This window comes from Macrotis lagotis, chromosome 4, assembly GCF_037893015.1.
Source record: "Macrotis lagotis isolate mMagLag1 chromosome 4, bilby.v1.9.chrom.fasta, whole genome shotgun sequence".
Taxonomy (NCBI): domain Eukaryota; kingdom Metazoa; phylum Chordata; class Mammalia; order Peramelemorphia; family Peramelidae; genus Macrotis; species Macrotis lagotis.
Window position 1 is genome coordinate 225,222,133 of NC_133661.1, and position 23,723 is coordinate 225,245,855.

The window sequence follows — 23,723 nt, forward strand, 5'->3', positions numbered from 1 at the left end:
TGGTAAGTTTGGAGAGAGCAATGTCAATTGAATAAATTCAAAAATCATATCGCAAGAAGTTGTGAGTGACTAAGAAAGGAAGTGGAGTTCATAAGGGTACACAGCTTTTTCTAGGAATTCATCTGTGAAAGGGAGGAGAACTTTAATAAGAGAATTTCAGACTATGGTAGGTTCAAGTGAAAATTTTTAAAGGATGTAAAGAACTAGTTGTATTTCTAGGTAGCAGAGAATTCAATAGATAGGGAGAGCTCAGAGGTGAGGGTGGAGAATGATTTCAGGGGCTATCTGTCAGAGAAGACATTAGGGATTGGAATTAATGGAGGAGTTGACTTTTGCATGTTGGTATATTGAAGGCTCCTCATCAAAGAGGAGCCAGGGAGGAGAAGAGAATTGTGGATGATTTCAAGGGGGTTTGTGGTTCAGGGTAGAGGAAAAGAAAGCTCTCACAGTGAGTAATCTTCATTTTCTCAGTAAATTGAGAAGAGATCCTCTCTTGAGAAAGTGTGAGAGGCTTCATAGTAATTATCTGTTTTACATGGTATTTTCTTATAATTATTTTCTGTGTATAACTACATATATGTATATATGTGTGTGTGATTTTATATATATATACATATATACATAATATATATATGAATAGATATTTCTTTTGAAAGAGAATTCATTTTAGTAAGATAGCTTAATTATAGTATATACCTAAACTATAGACCTGAAATTTTAACTAAAATTTGTGGCACTTTATGCTTAAAAGTAAATCTTTCATTTGTCTACATGTGCATATCTTTCAGATGATTCATTTCGGACTCGTAATTCCAGTGTTAATACATCTCCTTATTCTTCTAATACCTCCTTACCAAGTACCTCCCGTAATATGAATAACTCAGTTGACCCAAAGAACAATGGAAGTAAAGATACTCAGCCTCGAAAGGCTACCTTGTAAGTGATCAGTCATTGGATGGTACTGCAAAGTAAAAGTTGTCTCTTTTTTTTATTAGTACAACTTGCCAAGTTCCCTTGAAAATAAATGCCTGGAACATGGAAACATAATATATTTTAAGGGGAGAAATTTTAGATGTACTAAATAATATATGACAAGAACATTGTAATGTTAGTGAAACTATAGAGGCCTTTATAGTTGTACTATATTGTATTTTGTACCATAGTGCAAAATTAAACCAATATTCGTTCCCCCCCCCCCCATTTATCTAACCAGATCTCTCTAAGTACAGGGTACTGGGTGATGCTTCCTCTGTGGTTTACTTCACTTGATTCATCCACAACTCAATTTTACAGTCAGAAAGATTTTTATGGGTTGAAAAATCAATTCTGTAATTGTGTCTTTAAACAGAGATACTTATAAAATTGCAGTTGTTCTTTTTTGTAGTTCCAGTGATTTGGTTGGCTTTGCTAACTCAAATGTGAAGACAGCATCATCCTCTAAAAGTGTATCAAATTGAAATCGTCTGAGCTGCTTGAGAAACAACCCTGTTATTTTTGAAACTCATCAGAATTAGAGAAAATTGATTGTTCTGATTTTCCTTAGAGACCATTTCCATTCATACTTCTTTCTTAAATTGTTGATGTTCTAAAATCTCTTAGCTGAACTTTTGTACCAGCATCCAAAGGGAAAAGTTCATTAGAATTTTCACAGCATCAGAATAACTTTAATACAGAATATTAATTATTCAAATGTTAAAATTTATTTTTGTATTTGTTTATTACATCAAATTATACTTCAAAATTACTTTCTTTTCATATTAATGTTTCACTATATTCTAGTAATTACTTATGAGCAACTTTCAGAGACTCAATGATGAATTCTCTCCATAGATTCTTTTAAAGTTAGAGAAAAGACTCTCTCTCTCCTTATTTCCCCTCCTTTCCCCTCTCCCTCTTCTTTTCCTCCTCTTCCTCTTTCCCCCTCTAACTCTCCTCTTCTTGTACCCCTCCCCCTCCTCTGTCCCTCTCCTCTTTTACCTTTACTTCTCTCCTTCCTCCCCTTTTTCTTTCTCCCTCATTCACTATTTCTCCCTCCTTCTTTTTCTTTCCCTTTCTCTCAAGCTGTCCCTGGGAACTTCTAATAAGCCATACTTATAACAAGGTATGGATGCATTTAATTAGGATATCTAACTCAATACAAGATGATTTCAAAATCAGTTAAATGTAGATCAGAGAAAGAGTCTGAATATACAAGAATTAAAAAGGTAATGTACCTGCCTAAAGAATAATGTTGGAATTCTCTACTAACCCTAAAATCATTCTAATAGATAATTTTGGATTATTGAATTTGAATAGTAATTTGAATTTTGAAAAGAAGAAAAGCTGTTAATACTATTTAAGGAAATAGATACCTTTATATCTTTAGCATGATCCATTGCTAAATCTACATATTAGAAATAGAGATTTTTACTTTTTAAAGAATGTTTAAATCCATGAAAGTAGAGTGGGACCATGGAATAAATGCATTGGTTAAACTGTCTGAGTTCTAGTCCTGACATGTGTATTCAACTCAAATAGAGAGTAAGAACCAACATTCTCCAAAATTCCATCAAACTATACCATTCCAAGACAGAGGAAGGAACAAAGTTGAGTTTGTAATACAGTTTACGGTCCTTTCATAATTTCTTAAAAGGAAAAAAACTCCTTCACATTCATATGAAACTTAAGATTAAAGATTTCCTTGGTATCCTTCCATTAGGAAATATTTTCAGTACTACCAGAATGTAATTTATCCTTTCTCCCCATCTCGGATTGTTTGAATCATCAGCTTTAAATCTCATATATAAGGAAAGAAAATGATAGTTTGCTCTTTTCAGTATGTACTAACTGTACTTTTGCTTTTAGAAACCATTTTTATGCCAACAGGCTAAAAAAGAATATCAAATCAGAGAACACAGAATCTTTAGAGTTGGAAGGACCTGAAAGATTATGTAGTCTATTCTATAGAGGAGGAAACAGGGTTGGGGGGGCGGGGTTAGAATGGGGTTAGTGAACTGTTCAAGCCTACACAACTAATTAGTAATAGAGAGAGGATCAAAACTTCTTTTTACTCTGTCTAGTTGTCACCCCCTATACCATAAAGAATGAGAATTGGGGCAGCTAGGTGGATAGAGCACTATCCCTGGAGTCAGAAGGTCCAGAGTTCAAATTCAGCCTCAGATACTTCATAATTACCTAACTGTGTGACCTTAGACAAGTCACTTAACTACATTGCCTTGCAAAAAGAAAAACAAACCAAAAAAAAAGGAAGGAGAATTTTAAAAGAAAACCTCTTTCCAAGACCTATTTCAGAATTTCCCCTCTGAATGAACTGAAAGAGAAGACTTCTCTGTCTTCTTTATGTTGATTACTCAGCAAAAACTGGAGGGACATGTTCCTGAGGAGATGTACACAAATACCTTAAAAAATCATGGTTCCAATTTAATCTTCCTCATAAATGTACCTGTGTCACAGATACATTCTTGTGAAGTCATAGTCTCACTGTTTCCTCACTTGGTCAGTCAATTTTACTTTCAGATCTGGCTACCACATTTTAAGAGGCACTGACCAATAAGAATGCTGAAGTGATTTAGTAGCATCTCATATGATGGCCAATTAAAGGAACAAATAAGAGATTTAGGGAAACCAAAGTACCTATTTGCAGCATATCTATGCCTGCTCTCTAAAGCTATCATGCTGGTGAAGTGTTTTTTTTTACCCCCCCCCCCAAAGGGAGAACTAGCACCAAGAAATGAAACTCACAAGGAGAGGCATATTTTAGTTCAGTATAAAGGAACTTTTCTAAGCTAAAACAGTTCAACAATTAAATGGGCTGCCCTAAAAGGTAAAGTATTCCCCATCATTGGAGATGTTGAAGCAAATCCTTTGTGATCACTATTAGCGTTGTTAAAGAACAACTTCATAATTCAGATCTGGTTGGAATAGATGACCTCTAAAATCCTTTCCATTTATATAAATGGTTTGCTATGGTAAATACCTCCATTGGCCTAGTTTTTTGAAATTCAGCCCTAGTCTATTTTCAAAAGGAACATAATACTTCCTGTTGAGGCATTTGGAAAGGAAAGGCTGAAGAAAATACAACTTCCTGTAAATTGGACAATCTTGAGATTGCTGACAAAAAAATTGTACCTGGACACAGTAAATTGACTGCAAAATTTTTAGTCATACCAAAATCTATATTAGGCTATAAAATGTTCTTTTGCTTCCTAAGGTTATCAATCTGAAGAAGTTGGTATTTGGTCACCTCAAACACATACCCTGTTTTCATATTGAAAATATGTCTTCATTTTTTGGAACTTTATCTTTTAGGCCTAATCAGATGACTTTAAGGCACATGCCAATTTCTGTATCTTTATATAAATTCTACATATTTAGCCATTTAAAATGTGAAAAGCTAAATTTTTCTACATTGAATCACATTACATTTTATTGGTTGAGTTTGCTAATTAAATAACTCCCCCCACACGTTTTTGTATGTAATTATTATTGTTATTAAAAACCAGTTATTTTTAAAAACCAGTTATTCATATCCTGAGTGTGCTGACAGTGGGTTACACCTATGTTGCTAAATTCACTTTGCCAACATACTACTGAATAGATTGCTTTTATATAAAACAGTAAGAATTTGCATGTTTCCTATTCTCTCCCTTCCTCCTTTTTTCTTTTTTTCCTTTTCTTATTTTTTCTATTCTCTTTCTTTTTTCTTCCCAAAGAAAATCTAGAAAATCAAATCCTTAGATCACCTGATAAACAAGGAAGAAAACCAAAGACAACTGGAGGTAATGGGATTGCTCAGCACAAGCAAGAGTGACAGCTGGGACTTTTTATGAATGAATTGGAGAGATTTCATTGCATCTGGTGTCGTTAAGCCTTCCATTTTTGAAATTAGATTCCCTGGGTTGTATAGTATATATTTCTATTAATAATGTATTGGTTGCAGAATTCCAATGTTATAGTGAAATGTTGAAATGCAACTTTAGGTATGTGCTTTAACTAACTACTGTCACAAGAGAGACAATTAATGCCTTTGTAGTGCAGGAACCAGTGTCATCTATTAATTGTTCCCAGTTACAGTTTTAGCATTTTAGCAAATTGTTATGGAAGTCACAATTAGTTGAAATTGTCCTGGCTATATTATCTATTTGGGAAATTAATAGTGTATTCATAAAGAATCTTCAAGTCCACTGGAAAAGAAATACTGAAGAATGTAGTTTCCTAGAAGTTGGACAGTCCTAAGGTTGTGCCAACATAAATTTGTACCTGGACAACCCAAAAATTCAAATTTGACAATGAAAATTCTTAAAGGTTTCCAGTTATTTTTAGGAGCAAATACCTCCAAATAATTGTTTATGATTTTCTTTATTTCATGGGACAGTTTCTTTTATAAATACTTTGTTTAAATTTTAGATTGTATTTTTTCTCTTAATTTTAAAATGATGAATCCAGTTTTTAATTAGCTGTTATTCCAAGCTATCATGCTTTAGCTATGTCAACAGCATTTATTTGTACTAATGCTGATATTTCCATCAAAATTTGCCTGCAGAGCATATATAGTTCTATTTTAAAAATGCCAATACTTGAGATATATTGTATGAAGCTATTGTCAGCTTCTCTATTTCAAAATGCAATCAGCATATAATTATATTGATAGAAGATATTTGTTTTTTAAATATATTGATGTATGATAAAGATGAACTAATTTGTGAATGCATATGTGCGTGTGGTTACTTTTTATAATGTGAAATAATGAATTATGAATTTATTAAAATAAAATATAGGTTAATGCAGTACCAGTATATTTGTGAAGAAAGTTTTAAATCATTTTCTGCAATGTTTATAATTAAAAGATGAAAGTGGTTTGTTCAGTAACAAATAAGGGAAGGAATATTGTAGTCAAGATTGTCCAGTTTTGAAGATTATTCAAGTCTTGTTCTTTTTTCCCTCCTGATACCTGCTTTTTGGCTATTTTTGTAATCCTGAATTCCCCTAGAAAGTTTACAATTGATAGAGAAGTGAGCAATCAGCCAGTCAGATTATGTTTTCAGTGATAAAGGTTTGGGGGCAGAGAGAGAAAGTGCTGGCTCACTAAAATTGGGGGCTCCTTATGGATTTCTATTTATCTATGTCTCTCTCTTTTTTTTTTTATTTTGTTTTTGTAAGGCAATGGGTTAAGTGGCTTGCCCAAGGCCACACAGCTAGGTAATTATTAAGTGTCTGAGGCCAGATTTGAACTAAGGTACTCCTGATTCCAGGGCTGGTACTCTATCCACTGCGCCACCTAGCCGCTTTCCTATGTCTCTTAACTTCCAGCATCCACATTGTAGAGACCAATACCCTGCTCTTCAGAAAGGAACATTTGAAAGTTGATAATGAGAAATCTAAGCTCCATAAACTTTCCCTGAAAACTTGAGCTTTAGGCAACATTTACTCTGTCAAAAGGAACAGTAATAAAGAAGTTACAAGCATTATTTGATTTCCTTAGTTTGCGCTCCTTATTCTAGAACCAGACATTCTGGCTTGAGCTGGAATTTTATGTTGGGAGTAAAAGTTGCAGAATCATCTCAATAACCTGTTACTAATTCAGATATAGCTTATTTATTACCCATTTTTTAAAAAATCGATTGGAGTCAATTCAACAAACATGTTTTAAGCACTTTTTGAGTGCAAAGCAATATGTGGGAACCTAGCACTAGATATTAGAACTCAAGACCTACATATAATAAACACCTTCCCAACCAAGCCTTTACTCATTTTTAGTTCCACTGAATCTTGAAATTTGTAAGAAAAATTATATGTTTATACCTTTCAAGAAGCAAAGTTGTTAAAATTCTGAGCGATCACAGAAAAACCTCTGAAGGAATACAGTGGAACACCCACAACAAAGAACAGGACTAGTTCCTACTTTAAATAATAAATGTGTTCTCATTATATCAGGTTCTTACTCTGTAGTAGCTGTGTTTGATGAAATTCTACCTACACTCTATCTGATCACATATAGATTCAATTCATTTCTGTTCAGTGATATTATATTTTCTCACAGTTTCTTTTCCAGTCTTTACTTTTTTAAAAGAAAGATATGAAATACAATTTTATCATTTTAAGTAATTAGATACATGGCAACATCTTATAAATCTGTAGAAAGATGGATATTTAGATAGTTATATTTGGGAGTTTTAAGGTGGTAGGGTGTACATTTGAGAGAACCAGTTCAAGGGAGCCTAAGAATGGGAGTGATGACATTAGACTGACTTGAAATCTAAGAATAGACTAAAATGCAAATCAGAAGCAAGAAAACTGAATTAGGAACATTTTGGAAGTACTGTCCAATATTTAATAGTTTCATATTAGCATTACTCTGAATTTCTGTAAATTTAGTTTTAATTTTGTTTTAATTTATGTTCAGTTTTTTTTTTCACTAGAAAAGCATTCTGAAGATTCATTGCTAATAGGTAGGTAGAAGGTGAACATAGTTTATATCAGTGGTGTCAGACTCAAATAGAAATGGGATCCCTGCAGACTTTAACTTCAAAAAAATCACAAATTAACATCATCTGTGATATATATATATATATATATATATATATATATATATATATTTTTTATTAAATATTTCCCAGTTTCATTTTATCCTGGCTTGGGCTAGACTGATCTGCAGAAGTAGAGTTTGACATCTGGTTTACATAATCACCTGGCCTTTTAAAAAATATTAGATTTTGAAAGGAGAATTTATCATGGATATATAGTACAGGACTGAGGTATTATAACCTGAAATTCTAATAGAAGGCTACAGAAAATTTTTTATTGTTGTATTGTTGCAAAATATCTTGAAGGGTGGAGAGCATTCAAGTGAAAAGAAATGGGTTTTTGCTACTTAAAAACAAATGTGACTTTGAACAAGTCATTTTAACCTCTTTGAATTTTCCTCATCTCTAAAATAAAGGAATTGCAATTGGACAAGACTGTATCTTAGGTCACTTCCAGCTTAGAACTCCATGATCTTATGATGTTTTCCTGGATCAAATTAAAATAGAATACTTAGATTTAGACTAGTCTATCTATTCCTTGCTTTGCTGCTTTCCCACAAATAAATTCATTCAGCTAACTGGGACACAAGCAAACCACTCACCAAAATCAATGGGAGGAGTCAATTAAAGACATGATTCTATATGGAGGTAGAAATATGTTTTAATTCAACATTTATCCACTGTCATATCCCTGCCACTATAGTGTCTTGTGTGAACATTGCTAATTTACAACATTGGAATACAAAGAACCTCTTATAGTTCACTCCCAATTTAAATCACCGAGCAAAATTAACAAACAAGCAATTCATTTTCCTTCAGTTTTAAACATTAGATATGAAGCAAAAAAATTGTTGAGTATGTTTATAATGCATAATAAAGCATAACCAAAAGAACATGGAAATTATTTGCCTTAATGAGCTACTTAGCATTTTTATAAGGGAATAGTTTTATTATTTCTGTTTTCATTATCATCTTTTGTCTATTTCTGAGTTTTACAGGTAATAGGGAGAAGCTTGTTGGAAGGAGTTTATTAGACAGTAATTACTGTACTGTATATAAGATAATTGAGAGACTTAGACAGGAAGACAAGAGACTTAACTGTAGTCCTGGTTCTAGTACTGACTATGTGACCTTGAGAAAGTCATTTCACTGTAGTTTCATAATCTAAGATGATAGGTATGGACTAGTCTGTGAGGATCCATCAAGCCATAGTATTCTATAATTCTACCACCATCTTTTTAAATTTGCTTGAAAAACACCACTTTGAGTTGACATCACTGAGCCAGATGCATCAGTGCTGTATAACTACAATTATCTTTCCCCTCAGTTTAGCCTCCAGTGAGTGATAACTCTTAATAGTTTAATAAGGAAATAATTTATTTGGCACTAAGAAAAACAAGCTAATTTTAAGGAAAACTTTCATATGGGGCCCATTCCTTCCAAGCTCTTTAACTTTCAGACTCTGTCACATTAAGCTCTACATTGCAGTCAACAGAATCAGACTCCAGTTGAGACATAAAACCCTATTGTCAAATTAGTCAAACTGCCATGTTTTAGTGACTGAAAAAACCTGGTAAAAATATGAAAATATTCAAAAGGATGAGAACTTCCCTAAAGTAAATAGTATCTTCATAAGATCACTTTTCCTCCCAGCAGATTTCCACATGAACCCACAAGCACAACCAAAACCAATAGGAGTTGAGGACAACCCTCTTCCCACCCCACCTTAGTCTTATGATTGACATATGCCCCTTTGGTAGCTTAAAACATTTGGATGTATTATGAATTATAGAAGAGATGGGTTGACAACCCTGCCAAGGAAGAGCAGACTTTTAGATGTCTCTTCATAGATCATGAAGTGAAAGGGATGATCTACTCTGATGATTGAAGGCATCGAATAAGCAATAATTTCTGACATTGTTCCAGCAGCTGCTTCAGTTCCTCTCTCATTGACTTCAATTACTGTTCTCTGCAAAATCTACCAATGAAAATTAAATAACATGAAAAGAGTAGCAAACCAGGCTGTACAGTACCAAGTTGCCCCTGAGGGAAAGGTTTTTCTCCCTTGAATTCTTTTGCTTGACTCTATTTGAATTTTTTTACCATCTTCTCAACAGGCAGGAATTGTATATATCCCTTGAAGGTCGGGGCCATAATCCAAATAAAACTTGAGAAACTTTGTCATATATTGTGAAGTTTGGGTTTCTTAAACCCTAGCAATTTAAGTCAAGACCAAGAAGGGTGAAAGACTAACAGGATATTTTCTCTAGGTCCTGGACCTGATCTAAGTGGAAAGATTATATTGGATGAAAGGGAGCAGGTGACCATTGATTTTAATTAGCTTTTCAAATCTAATATATTAACAGGAACCCTTGAGGAATTAGGGGCCTCACTGGTGTCTTATGTTTCCTCTTAAGTAAATAAATCTCTTAGAATCTTAGAAAGAATTAAGAAACTTAGAAATTAGAAATTTTCTTATTCAACTCCCTATTTGAAATGTTTCCTCTATAATATCCCAGAAAATAATAGTTATCTAGTCACTCCCTGGAGACCCCCCCACCCAGTAATGAAGAATTCTACCTCCAGAGGTGGCCAATTTCATGATCATACCACTCTAATTGATAGTAAGTTATTTTCTATATTAAGCTGTAGCTTCTATCCACTGATAATACTTCTGGTACTTAATTGATCTAGGATATGCATATCTTGACTAATTTGAAGCCTAGCAAGGGGCACTAGAGCCTCCCCTCAATACATTGTAGAGCTATAAACAAAATAGTATATAGTATTTTACTATACACATATACATATATAGGTACATAGTCTCAACCACAAACTCCTTTGATGTTTGGACCCCCCGTGGACATTGAATTCCTTCTCTATTAGCTATAATATAGATACCTATACATTGTAGCCACTGAATTTTTTTTTGTATTTGTTGAAATTGATAATGTGATACCTGTTCATCTAAAAACTCACAACTTACCTTAGACACTTTCAGATCCCTTGATGGATCTGAGAGTTCACTCAGATCAGCCCAGGGTGAGAATATTGCTCTGATTCCCATCTGCTTAAGGAATTCTTGTATCTCATACTTCTGATCTAGCTTGAACTTTGGAAAGAAAACGTCCGTTTTTCTATGGCACAAATATACATAATAATGAAAAATAGACATCTTTGGAAACTAAACATATCCTGTTTTTTTTTAAAGATTTCTGTTGGAGAGGTTATTTAAAGTGCTACTTCTTCTTATAAAGTGACCCAGCCCAAAGAAAATAACCGTCAGCTTTAAAAGTATATGATAAAACATAACTTGAGTTTCAATGAGCCAATTATTTTCTTTGAGCAAGCTAGGAAATACCAAAACTCTCAATTGACTTTTTGGGCTGTGAAGGAGTTTGTTTTTTAAAAGAAGGTTTTATTGATTTCTTTATTGAGTTCCCCATAATATTTCTCACCACCACCAATGAATGTAGTAGAATGCATTCATTCTTCCTTAGTTCTGACTTGGCAGGACCCCTAATGATTTCAAAGTGCAATCCAGCTCAAGTGCCCTCTCTTACAAAGGGCTTTCCTGTTCCACCCAGTCATTAGTCCTCTCTCCATCGTGAAATCTCTATATGACTTTTTTTTTTTAGATTTTGCAAGGCAATGGAGTTAAGCGGCTTGCCCAAGGCCGCACAGCTAGGTGATTATTAAGTGTCTGAGGCCGGATTTGAACTCAGTTAACTCCTGACTCCAAGGCCAGTGCTCTATCCACCATGCGACCTAGCCGCCCCTATCTATATGACTTTATAACAAAAACTAACACACATTCCACTCTAAGGTTTGCAGATATGATTTTTATCCTTACAATAACACTAGGAAGTAGGTGTCATTTTTATCTCCATTTTACAGTTGAGGAAACTGAGGCAAATAGAGGCCAAATGACTTGGCCAGGTTCACATAACTAGTAAGTATCTGAGGTAAGATTTGAACTGACTGGGGTAAAATTTGAACTGGAGTCTTCCTGACTCCAGGTTTTTTATGTGTAAAATGAGCATTTTATAGCCCCTAACTTAACAGGATTTTGAGTGTCTGATGAGATAATACACATAAAGTGCTTAGCAAACTTTAAGAGAACTATACAAATGTTAGTTTCTATTTTCTCCAGGGACAAGAGTTAACCTTGAGTTCTCCAAGGCTATTCCAGCAGAACATAAGCCTCGGGCAGTTCCTAAGAAAAGTGGAAAAGATTCCATACATCTGTGTTTACTCTCTAGAACCAGATTGGTTCAGGGAGGCGATGGTCATCACTAAAACTGGTTCTTAACCTGGAGTCTGAACTTTTTTATCTAATTTTGATATTTGCATTTCAGTATATTTGGTCTCCTCTTTAGTCCTTTGTATTTTTTAAAATGAATTCTTAGACATTTGTGGGTAGGTAACTACATAGCACAATGAATATAGAGGGTACTGGACCTAGAGTCAGAAAAATTCCGAACTAGACTCTGATACTTACTACTCATGTAACCCTGAGCAAGTCATTTAACCTCTGTTTGCCTCAATTTCCTCATCTGTAAAATGAGAACAATCCAGAGTTATGAGAATCAAATGAGATAATTGCAAAGTGCTTAGCACAGTACCTGACCCACAATAAGAGCTATATAAATAAGCTTCATCATCAGACTGTCAAAAGGGTCCATGACAAAGGAGTCCATGCATTAAAAGGTTGGCTCCCAGCTAATTAATTTTTTTAGCCACATCATTTCATAAAATTCAATTTAAGATATTGGAGAATGTGATTTGAGTTAATGAAGGAAATCTTTACACTGATGAAATCTCATTTCCAGATATCCTTGAAAGATTGACTACATGTACCCTATTGACAAAAGAATGCCATTGTTATGTCTATCTTTCTCCCTTAAAAGGGGGACCTTTATTAAGCACCCTCTATATTCTAGGCCCTTTACAAATATTATTTGATTCCCTAAAAGAACAAGCCTCCTGACCCTACCTCCCCCATCCCTCTGAATAGCATATTATAATGGAAGGAGGGCATTAGGGTTTGTAGAGTGGCAAGAGCCCAGACTTAAGAGTCAAAAGGCCTGAGGTTAGCTACTCATTCTGTCACTAACATCTCTTCCCCCTCTCTGGGCTTCAGTTCACTCATCTCTCAAAAGGAGGGTGGGGAGAGCAGATTAGATTAGATCTCCAAGGTTCCTTCCAGTTCTGAGAGTCATTCATTCTTGCTGTGCCATCATGGGTATTGGCGTATTCCAAACCATTTCTACTCTCATACTGTCTTACTGTGAAACTCTCAACCTTGTCTTAAGTTGATTGAGGCATGCTCTGCCATCATGGTAATGGTGTCTGCCAAACCATTGCTATTTTCATACTGTCTTTGCCTTAAGTTGGTTGAGGCATGTTTTAGTCACTTTCAGGATGACAAATGAAGAAGACATGAATTATGGCTAAAGGGAGGAAGGACCCTCTTCTGGAGTCACTCTTCAGATTCAGAAGTTAAGGAGAGAGGTTAAGATTCACAGGGAAGCCTTTTCCATTGCCTGCTTTGGTTGTCCCCAGTGCTTGAAATTCTTTCCTTCTCACCCCCTCCAGGAAGCCTTTCCTGATGGCTCCTTTTGGAAGCCTTATTCCCTCAAACTTATCATACCATTTTGTTTTGCATCTCATTAACTCATGCCTGCCATTATGATATGTTGTAGTTGCCCCTGTTGGAATCATTCATCTACAAGATGTAAACTTCTTGGAAGACCTTCTCTAATGATCATGTCCCATGTGGAGCCTATATCAGTACTTGGCACACAGTAGATATTTTTCCATTATATTGTATTGAATAGTACCTGGTTTTCATATTTCTGATCCATTTGTCCACCAACTCTCCAGTTAAGTAGTCTTCTATAGCAAGGTGATCCCCCATCTTATCCTCAAGGACCACTAGCATGCTTGCATTTCCTTGGTAGGGTAATTTGAGGACGTGACAGTGAAAGTCTCTATCAAATGTTGAAGCAAACTTGGCAGATCTAAACATCATAGGCACCTTGGTAGTTCTGTATTTGTCCAGGTGAAAGGTTTCAACCTCAGTCATATGAGGGTCAAAGGCAGATAGCCATTTACCTAAGAGGTAAAGTGAGAAAAATAATTGGGTTGGGGAAACTGCTGACAAAGACAAGTATTTTCATGAAGAAATCTCCAAAAGTGGCAGGTGCTAATCATCCTCTTTACCCCCAACATTAGGAAGATATTCTAATTCTACAGAAGATTAATGTGTATAAAGCAGGATGATGTGATCTATCATAAAGGAAGAGAAACATTAAGCATCTCCTTCATGCCAGGTTCTTTACAAATATCATCTCATGTGATGCTCACAACTCTGATTGCTGCTATGGGGGATAATTAAGGGAAACAGAAGCCAAGTAACTAAACCAGTAGATGTCTTGAGGGCACATTTGAACTCAAGTCCCACAAATTTCAGGTCCAGTTCCCTATCCACTGTGCTATCTAACTTCCTCCATCAGGCCAAGCAAATACATGTCCTGGAGGTCAGGTTCTCTTCTCCTTTGGTGAAAAGCCTAGATTTATAGGTTTGATCACAGGCCACCAACAAGAGCTATCTAGATAGACATACTGCAAAAACACTGACCTCAGAGTTACAAGATCCAACACTGAAGTTCTCCAAAAGTAGGACTGCAGAAAGATAATTTTACCTCCCACTCATTTGAAAAAGAAAATATTACTACTTATATTACTTACTTCACAGGGTGGTTGTAAGGAAATTTTAAGGAGTAAAATTCTTGAGAAATATGAATTATTGTTATTTTGTAAAACTCAAAAAAATTGAAGAAAACATTGAGCTCCACATGTTGCTGAGTTCCTTACTGCTTATCTTCCCTTATTTTAGTCATACAATCTTGAATTCAATACTCTTATGGTCAAATATCCATTATTTAATATTCAATTAGAGAAAGCTGGTTATAATTTTGCTTCTTCCCTTTCTGTCTTTTAAAATGATTTGCTGCTCCTCAGCCTCTCAACAAGAAAAGTGTTGACAAAGTTTTATATTTTTTAAGAGACAGAACATTGAAAGGCCAAGTGGGGAAACATCATGACAAATCAACTCTGGAGTCAGACATGAATACAAGTCCCAGTGCTGTCATTTATTATCTGTGAGAACTTAGGCACACCACTGAATTAAGGCTAAGTGTTTTCATTTTTAAAATGGTTTTCACCACCCATCTCATGGAAATGTAGTGAGGAATACACTTTGTAGATTGTACCATACTACAGACAGTTTTCTACCAACTCAGCGTTCTGTACTTAATGAACTCTTAATAGAATTGAACTGAAACATAAATGATTAGCAAAAAAACGAAGCCTGGTTATTTTGTTTAATCCATGCCACCTCCCTTGTTCGAGGGATTTAGTTCCTAAATTTTGACCTCTCTAGGAATGTGAACATGTTTCACTCATTTGACCTGAGGCTTGGTCAGATTGGTTCTGGAGCAAAGGGTTTTTTCTATAATTTATGCAAGGCTTGAATATTTCTGATCAACCACTGCTGATAACCTAGCACTGGTCTTGGGTATCATTTCTCAATATCTTCCTTTATCTCAGGATAAAGGCCTAGGCAGGTTTGGCTACTTAACCCACATCCAACCTTCATTGTGGTGTACAATTCAGAGTTTACCAAATAGGAAGGAAAAAGACAAAAAGTGTATTCCTTAGGAAGAATGCATCATCATCTAGTAATACAAGATACATACCACTAAATAGGATGTAATCCACAAGGATTAATTTAGCTTCCAAATCAACCTGATCAAAGAGTTTGTGAATTTTCCCCTTGGTCTTCTTATTCACATAATGATTCATGAAACTCCTGGCCTGGGTAACATTGTAGAAATTCACAGGTACATATTCCATGTCAAAATACTGCTTGGTCAAATTGAAGAAAGTCTCTTTGACATCAAAATTCTTGTGGATAAAAGCAAAACTTCCTTTTGATAAAGCCAGCTCGTGGTTTTGGGAGATGTTGTCTCTGATCTCTTTGAAGAGAGAAGGCAAAAAAGTGGTCTCCATGCTACTTAGATTCTGCAAATTGAGGCCCTCTATGATCTGGGATCGGCTCTGCCCTCTGGCTGCCAGCAATAAAGTAGTCATTGCAAAGGAAAGGCCAAAAGGAGAGAAAACTATGTTGCCATCATGTTTCATGGTGATTTTTCGGAACAGGTTGAACCCAAAGTTGGCATTCTTTTCTAAGAGTTTCCATTTATCCAATGCTGGCCAGGGTTCCTCCTCAGATGATGTCAAGGCTTCGTTACTCTGGGGATATTGTTTGTCTCCATCCATTTGGTTGTGATTGAGAAAGGTGTAGTTCTTCAAAACCTCTATCTTCCCTGGTTCCCAGTCTTTAGTAGTACCCAGTACCAGCCATACTTCCCCAAGGAAGAGGATGAGGCAGAAAGCTGTTTTCATAGTTTGTTTTGGAGACGGAGTGAATGTATTTCTTAGCGACCAAAATTTAGGTAAAGAGGGAAAAAAAACTTTTTAAAGCCATTCATTTAAAAAAAATTATCTTTTTGCTAAGGTGAAATACTGTTTCAGAGGTTGAACCCTGTTCTATTGTGGGGGGAAATCACTTAAGATCATAGGATTTAGAATTGAAAGGGAACCTAGAAATAATTTAGCCTGACACAAACAGGACAAAACTAGTGAGTGCTTCAGAACCAGATTAAAATGTAATTGGGAAATATTTAACTAAATAATGCAATAGAACTTAGATTATGTTAATGTGTTTTCTAAGTCAATATTTAACCATCATTAATAAGGTTTAATGACCCCCATTTCCAAAAGACCACAGTTCTAATTCACTCTTCCATCTTGCAAAGGGTGAATCTGAAGCCCAAAACTTGTTTAAGGAAATACAGGTAGTAAGTAGCAAGAGCCAGGAATAGAACATAGGTCCTCAAACCCCAACCCAGGGCACTTATCTAATAGATCAACCAGGTTCTCTCTCTCTCTCTCTCTCTCTCTCTCTCTCTCTCTCTCTCTCTCTCTCTCTCTCTCTTAAGGTTTTTGCTAGACAATGGGGTTTAAGTGGCTTGCTCAAAGCCACACAGCTAGTTAATTATTAAGTATCTGAGGTTGGATTTGAACTCAGGTACTCCTGATTCCAGGGCCTGTGCTCTATCCACTTTGCCACCTAGCCGCCCCCAGGTTCCCTCTCTTGTGTACTAAAAGCATCTGGTAGAGTTTAATAGGTTTTATTGTTTCTGTTGAGCCACTTTTCAGTTGTGTCTAACTCTTTGTGATCCCAGTTGGGATTCTCTTGGCAAAGATACTGTAATCGTTTGCCATTTCTTTCAGCTCATTTCACAGATGAGGAAACTCAGGCCAACAGAGTTAAGTGACTTACCCAGGGCCACACAGTTCATGTCTGAGATGAGATTTGAACTCAAGAAGATGTCTTCCTAACTCTAGGTTCAGAGCTTCATCCACCAAACCAGAGTTGCCTGTTTAATTATTATAAATAGCAAAACCTTGATGAACTATAATCCAATTTACCAGAACTTCCAAATAACCAAATTTTTGTTTTGACTCCCTTGAAGAAAATGAGGCAGCCATAGTTAAAGAAACAATGGACTAAGAATCAAGAAAGAGATGAGGTCTCAGTCTGGCACTTCTGTTTACTATCTATGTGACCTTAAATGAGGAGGGATCGAAGCCAGGCTGTACAAGGGAAAGGAAGTTAAGACATTGATTGTAGATAGCATTTTTCTGTTTTTCTTTTTCTTTTTTCTTTTTTGCAAGGCAATGGAGTTAAGTGGCTTGCCCAAGGCCACACAACTAGGTAAATTAAGTGTCTGAGTCTGGATTTGAACTCAGGTCCTCCTGACTCCTGGGCTGGTGCTCTATCCACTGCACCACCTAGCCACCCCCATGTAGATGGCATTTTCAAAAAGTTTAAACATAAAAGGGAGGAAAGATATCTAGTGATAGATTGCTGGGCTGAATAGCTCATGTGAATGTTTTTAAGGGGGGAAGAGACCTGGCTATGCTTTTAGGCAATAGAGAATGTGCCATCTTATAGGGAAAGATTGAATAAGAGGAAATAATAGAAGATAGAAGGTTCAACCTGGCAGAGAAGACAGGATGGAAGAGGATCACTTACGCATATAGAAGGGTTTACCTTGGCAAGGATAAGGACCTAAGAATAGCACTTTAAAGTTTACTAAATACTTTATAAATATTATCCCATTTGATCTTCACAGTCCTAGGAAGTAGGTGCTGTCACTGTCCCCATTTTCCAGTTGAGGAAACTCAGAGGTTAAATGACTCGCACAGGTAACACATCAGTAACATAATAATACAGCAAGTGTCTGAAGCAGGATTTAAATTTGGATCAGCTAACTTTAGTGGACAAGAGTCCTGGGATTGGACTCTAGAAGGTCTAGGTTTGAATCCTCCTTGAGGCCCTTTCTAGCTATGTGACTTTGGGCAAAATTAAACTTCCAGCCTCAGTTTCCTTACCTGTAGGTTGAGGATAATAAATCTGTAGCACTTGCCTATCAGGGTTGTAAAGATCAAATGAGATCATGTAAATAAGTCATTATTATTATTATTATTATTAGCATCATCATCATAATCATCAATATAATATGGAACAAGGAGGAAACTTATTCTGTCAGATCACTAGAGGACAGATGTAGGAGCAATCAGCAGAATGTAAACAAGAGTCTTTCTGATCCATAGGACAGAAAAGCTTTCTTTGATTGGAGCTGTCCAATAATAGAATGCCATATTTCATAGGGAATATAAATTCCTCCTCCCCAAAAGTGTTTAAGAGATTTGAGATCTTAAAGATGGGGTTCATGATTTGGGATGAGGGTTGATCTAATGGCCTCTAAGAGCCCTTGCATCTTTGAAATTCTATTACTCTACTTCACAGGGTTGTTCTAAGAAAAGTACTTTGCAATTATAAAGTGCTATATAGCTAGGTGCTATGGACTGAGTGGAGGGGTCAGGATTTATAATTTCATATAGGAAAATCCCAGTGTGAAAATTTTCTACTAAAGGAGATCAATGAGTTCACTATAACTTTACAGTCTTATAGTTTCCTGGTGTAATGAGAAGTTTCAGAACTTTCTCAGGGTCACACTGAATCACTATATGTCAGCAAAAGCAGAACTTGAACCCAGGACTTCCTGATTCCTAGGCTAACCAAACCATTCTATCTCTTAGCCAAAATTGCCGCTAATACCAATGAAAATAAAACTTACAAAAATCACTAAAGTCCTACTCATAAAACTTGAAAAGACTTATATGAACTGATGCAAAGTGAAGTGAGCAGAACCAGGAGAATACTGTACACAGAAATAGCAATATTGAGGGATGGCTAACTATGAATGATTTAAGCTCTCTTTTGAATGATACAATGATCTGAGATAATTCTGAAGAACTGATGAAAAATGCTATCCAACTTCAGAGAAAGTGAACTGATGGTGTCTGAATGCAGATTGAAGCACTATTTTCATATAGTTTCTTCCTTGGGATTTTTTTGTCTTTTGGTCTGTTTCTTTCACAGTATGACTAATATGGAAATATGTTTCACATGATTGCACATATATAACACCTATATAAAATTGCGTACAAGTTTAGGAAGGAAGGAAGGAAGGAAGGAAGGAAGGAAGGAAGGAAGGAAGGAAGGAGAAAATTTAGAACACAATTTTTTTTAAATGAATGTTAAAATTTGTCTTTATATGTAATTGGGGAATAAAAATATAAATATAAATTCAGTTTTACAGAAAAATAAAATCCTCATAACATGTGTGACTTTGGGTTCTTGAAGATTATGCCGAGAACAAGATTGGCAGATTTTGAGTGTGACCCTAATGATGTATCAAATGATTATTATCTGTGAATCAACCTAAGTTGTGACAGGGTAAACTTTTTAGCCACAGTAACTTTTGGAAACTCTCTGCTATGTTGAAGAGGGCTTATAATCTGTTTCAGTGGAAGGATTACCAATATCAAAGACGTTATAAATGACTGTGGTATTGAAGCACAAATGTCATAAGCAAACCAGCTTGGACTTTTACCTCAACTTTAAGAACACATACTGAATTCCCCAAAATATCTTGGGAACAAAGTCTGGTTTCATCTACACTATGATACAGTGAGAATCTTTATAATGATGACACCAAGGCCCAGTCACTAAAGAAAGAATCAGTTATATTTAATTCCTTTCTTGTTGTTCAGTCACTTCAGTACTGTCTGATTCTTCATGACCTCATTTGGGGGTTTTCTGGAGTAGTTTTCCCTTTCCTTCAACTCAGTTTACAGATGAGGAAACTGAGGCAAACAGGGTTAAGTGACTTGCTCAGGGTCACACAGCTAGTAAGTTTCTGGGTTTGGGATTTGAACTCAGGTCTTCTGACTCCAAGTCCAGCACTTTTATCCACTGAGCCACCTAACTGCCTATCAATTCTGTTAACTAAACTGCTTTTAACAAAGGGTTAAAAAAAGTCTCAAATATTTTAGATTTATTTGCACCAATTCTTTGTCAACAAAGAATCCTATTTCATAGGTGTCTGGGTAAATTTCAAAGTAATCTCAATAATGGGCCATTAGTGAATCTATCCAACCCAAAAAAAAACATTAAAATTTGTTTCTGAAACCAAGAAATCTTGTGATCCCATGGTTTATGATATCCTATATCTCCCTCCCACTAGAAAGAAAAAACTGCAGCATTAACTTATAAGCACCACAACCAAATTGATATTGGAGGGAGGGGTACTATAACTTCACTCATCCTTTTGTAATCCTAGAACAATGCAGGAGGATCAGGGAGGGCACACTGAAATTGAAGCCAAGAACTCAGAATTTGCCCCTTGTTTTTCAGTTTCTTTCTCAAGTCAGTTTTTCCATCTTTAAATGAGAGAATTGAGATCCTTCTAAAAGTTCTAATAACTGGCTTAGACAATGGTCATAGATGACAGGAAATGCCATCAATATAGGTTGGAAAAAACATAGATCTGATTTGAGCTTGACTACCCTCTGAGGAAGTATTAGTCATGAACGCCCCCATTTTATAGTTGGGGAAACTGAGGCTTATCAACATTTAATGGTTTGCCAGTAGTCACATATCTAGAAAGTAAGGGAGGCAGGATTTGGCCCTCCCCCCAAAATCTTTCTGACTTTGATTTCAATACTATGAGGTCCCCTACTTTTCTAATAATACTGGTTCCCTACCAGTTCTTACCTTCAACATTCTATATTCTATGGTCCCTCCCCATTTTAAAGTCATGAATCTGAGACTCCAAGAAAACCAGCTAACCTAGAGTTAGGTTACTCAGTCTAAAGTGTTCACAACTTTATTGCTGCCACTCCTGAAAAGGTCAGCAGGTCTAGGCTTCAACAACTTTCTTTGGACTCCCTTGTAGATCTCTCAACCCTGAGAAAACATAGCAGAGACCTATATAATTACTTTCTGTGTCCCAACCAAATCCAAAGCTGTTCCTAATTTTCAGTTATAAATTCTATCACTGGACATGGTATCAGGAAGACACATCTTCCTGAGTTCAAATCTGACCTGAAACACTTCCTAGTTGTGTGACCCTGGGCAAATCACTTCACCCTGTTTGCCTCCATTTCTTCATCTGCAAAATGAGCTGGAAAAGGAAATGGCAAATAACTACTGTATTTTTGCTGAGAAAAGCCCAAAAGGACTCACAAGAGTTGGATATGACTGAAACTGTTCCACAATAAAAGGACAAATGGGGGGCGGAGCCAAGATGGCAGTGTGAAAGCAGCATTTCCCAGAAACTCATTCCCCAATAAACTCCAAAAGCCATCAAATGATGGCTCTAGCCAAAATTTAGAGGAGCAGTACCACAGAAAGACTGAGTGATACATTTCCCCAGTCCAAGATAACAGAAGTTCTATGGGAAAGGTGTGTTTCACCAGGACTGGGGGTTGGGAAAAAGCCCAGCCCAGCCCAGGGATCACTGGGAACAGCTTGAAGGGGTGGTGAGAGAACTCTGCTGCACCAGAATGAGTGTGGAGTGAGGAGCACCAGCCTCAGAGTAGCTCTGTGGCAAGAACCTGCAGCGGGGTGCAGCGGGGAATCTGGGAAAAGCAGCCTGACCTCCAGAGCACAGCTCACAGATGGTAAGGTCAGGGGAGACTGCAGAAATCACTCTGCTCTCCATGGGACAGGACTCTGCTGTTTGCCCACACTCAGATCCAGGTTTCAGCTTGGTCTTCCATACTAAGATAGCAGGGTTCCTCCTCACAGCTCTAGGGCAGAGGGGAGTACCTGTGGTCATCTACATATCAAAGCACAAGCAAGAGAACATAAGACCCTAGAGGAATAAAGGTCCCAGTGGGGTCTCCCAAATAAACCCCCAGAGCAGGTGTTCCAATAATACTAAAAAACTCAGGAAGCACTCCAAAACCAGGCACAGGCTGGAGAAATGAGTAAACAGAGAAAAATGAGGAACACCATTGAGAAATTCTTTGTCTATGATCCCAAGATGGATCAAAACACTCAATCTGAAGATGAGGAAGTACAAGCTCCTGCATATAAAGACTCCAAGAAAAAAGGAATTTGGCTCAGGCTGTGACAGAGCTCAAAAAATATTTTGAAAATCAAGTAAGGGAGATAGATGAACAATTGGGAAAAGAAATGAGAAAGATGCAGGAAAAACATGAAAAAAGTCAACAGCTTAGTCAAAGAGATCAAAAATATGCTGAAGAAAATAACATTAAAAACAAGCATAGGTCAAATGGATAAAACAGCTCAAAAAGTTATTGAGGAGAAGAATGCTTTAAAAAGTAGGATTGGTCAGATAGAAGAGGAGATAAAAAAAGCTCTCTGAGAAAAACAAATCCTTCATATGTAGAATGGAGCTAAAGGAAGCTGATGACTTTATGAGAAGTCAAGATACAATACTTCAACACCAAAAGAATGAAAAATTAGAAGAAAATGTGAAACATGTCATTGAAAAAAAACAAATGATCTGGAAAACGGATTCAGGAAAGATAATTTAAAAATTATTGGGATACCTGAAAGTCACAAACAGGAAAAGAGCCTTGACCTCATTTTTTAAGAAATCCTACAGGAAAATTTCCCTGATAGCCTAGAAGCAGAGGACAAAATAGAAATTGATTGAATCCACCGATCTCCTCCAGAAAGAGATGCAAAAAAAAAAAAACAACCCCCAGCAATATTATAGCCAAGTTCCAGTCAAAGAGAAAATATTACAAGCAGCCAGAAGGACACAATTCAAATATCATGGAGCTACAGTCAGGATCACACAGAATTAGCAGCAACAACTAGATTAAGGGCTCATAGGGCTTGGAATATAATATTCTGGAAGGCAAAAGAATTTGGAATGCAACTGAGAATCAACCAGCAAAAATGAACATCCTCTTCCAAGGGAAAAGTTGGACTTTCAATGAAACAGGGGAATTTCAAATGTTCCTGTTGAAATGACCAGAGCTGGGGTGGCTAGGTGGTATAGTGGATAAAGCACTGGCCTTGGAGTCAGGAGTACCTGGGTTCAAATCCAGTCTCATACACTTAATAATTACCTAGCTGTGTAGCCTTGGGCAAGCCACTTAACCCCATTTGCCTTGCAAAATCCTAAAAAAAAATGACCAGAGCTGAACAGAAAGTTTGACCTTCAAATACAGGACTCAAGTGAAGCATAGAGAGCAGAGGAGATGGGTAAAATATGAGGGACTTAATGATGATGAACTGCATGTATTCCTTCATAGAAAAATGATACTGATAATACTCATATGAAACTTCTCATTTAATAGAACAGGTAGAAGGAGGTTTTATAGATGAAGCACAGGAGAGAGCTGAATTTGAAGATATACTATATCGTAAAAATGGGGTCAATGACTAGAAGAGAAATGCACTGGAAGTAAGAGAAAGGAGAGGTGGAATAGGCTGATAGAGACAGAGACAGAGACAGAGATAGAGATAGAGATAGATAGAGATTTTTTTTACCAATGAGCTTTTTCAATGCTATGGAAGGGGGGAAGGCAAGGGATAATGAAGAAATCTTTACTCTCATCAGAAATGGCTCAGAGAGTAAACAGCATACACACTCAATAGGGTATAGACATCTAGAGTAAAAAGGAGAGAAGAGGGAAAGGGGGAGGGGGTGATGTGGGTGATAGAGGAGAGGGTAG

The 23,723-nt window shown here is 36.4% G+C and overlaps 2 protein-coding genes across 5 annotated transcripts in view; one reads left to right on the top strand and one right to left on the bottom strand.

Annotated features, from left to right (window-relative positions):
• Positions 1-11,761, top strand: part of PPP4R4 (protein phosphatase 4 regulatory subunit 4) — a 124,550-nt gene extending 112,789 nt beyond the window's left edge. The window contains exons 24-26 of one of the 4 annotated variants that reach the window (XM_074235479.1): positions 789-936; positions 4,713-4,778; positions 11,677-11,761. In XM_074235479.1, the coding sequence (XP_074091580.1) occupies positions 789-936; positions 4,713-4,737 (173 nt within the window). In that variant the 3' untranslated portion in view covers positions 4,738-4,778; positions 11,677-11,761. Of the gene's footprint in view, positions 1-788; positions 937-4,712; positions 4,942-11,676 lie in introns of those variants that run through there. The other 3 variants (XM_074235478.1, XM_074235481.1, XM_074235482.1) reach the window with 3 other exon arrangements.
• Positions 7,622-17,027, bottom strand: SERPINA10 (serpin family A member 10). Its single transcript, XM_074235483.1, has 5 exons — positions 16,936-17,027; positions 15,287-16,026; positions 13,367-13,640; positions 10,510-10,660; positions 7,622-9,501 (listed from the first exon to the last, which is right to left on the bottom strand). The coding sequence occupies exons 2-5, from the start codon at positions 15,993-15,995 to the stop codon at positions 9,310-9,312; spliced, it is 1,326 nt and encodes a 441-aa protein (XP_074091584.1). The 5' UTR covers positions 15,996-16,026; positions 16,936-17,027; the 3' UTR covers positions 7,622-9,309.
• Between the last annotated feature and the right edge of the window lie 6,696 nt (positions 17,028-23,723).

Bases quoted from the DNA above. Each gene is read 5' to 3' on its own strand.
- SERPINA10 (XM_074235483.1), bottom strand. From the start codon at position 15,995: ATGAAAACAGCTTTCTGCCTCATCCTCTTCCTTGGGGAAGTATGGCTG. The intron at 10,661-13,366 runs GTACTATTCAAT...TTTGTGCCATAG, and splicing joins ATCAGAAATATGAAAACCAG to AAAAACGGACGTTTTCTTTC. The intron at 9,502-10,509 runs GTAAGTTGTGAG...TTTCATTGGTAG, and splicing joins GGGATCTGAAAGTGTCTAAG to ATTTTGCAGAGAACAGTAAT.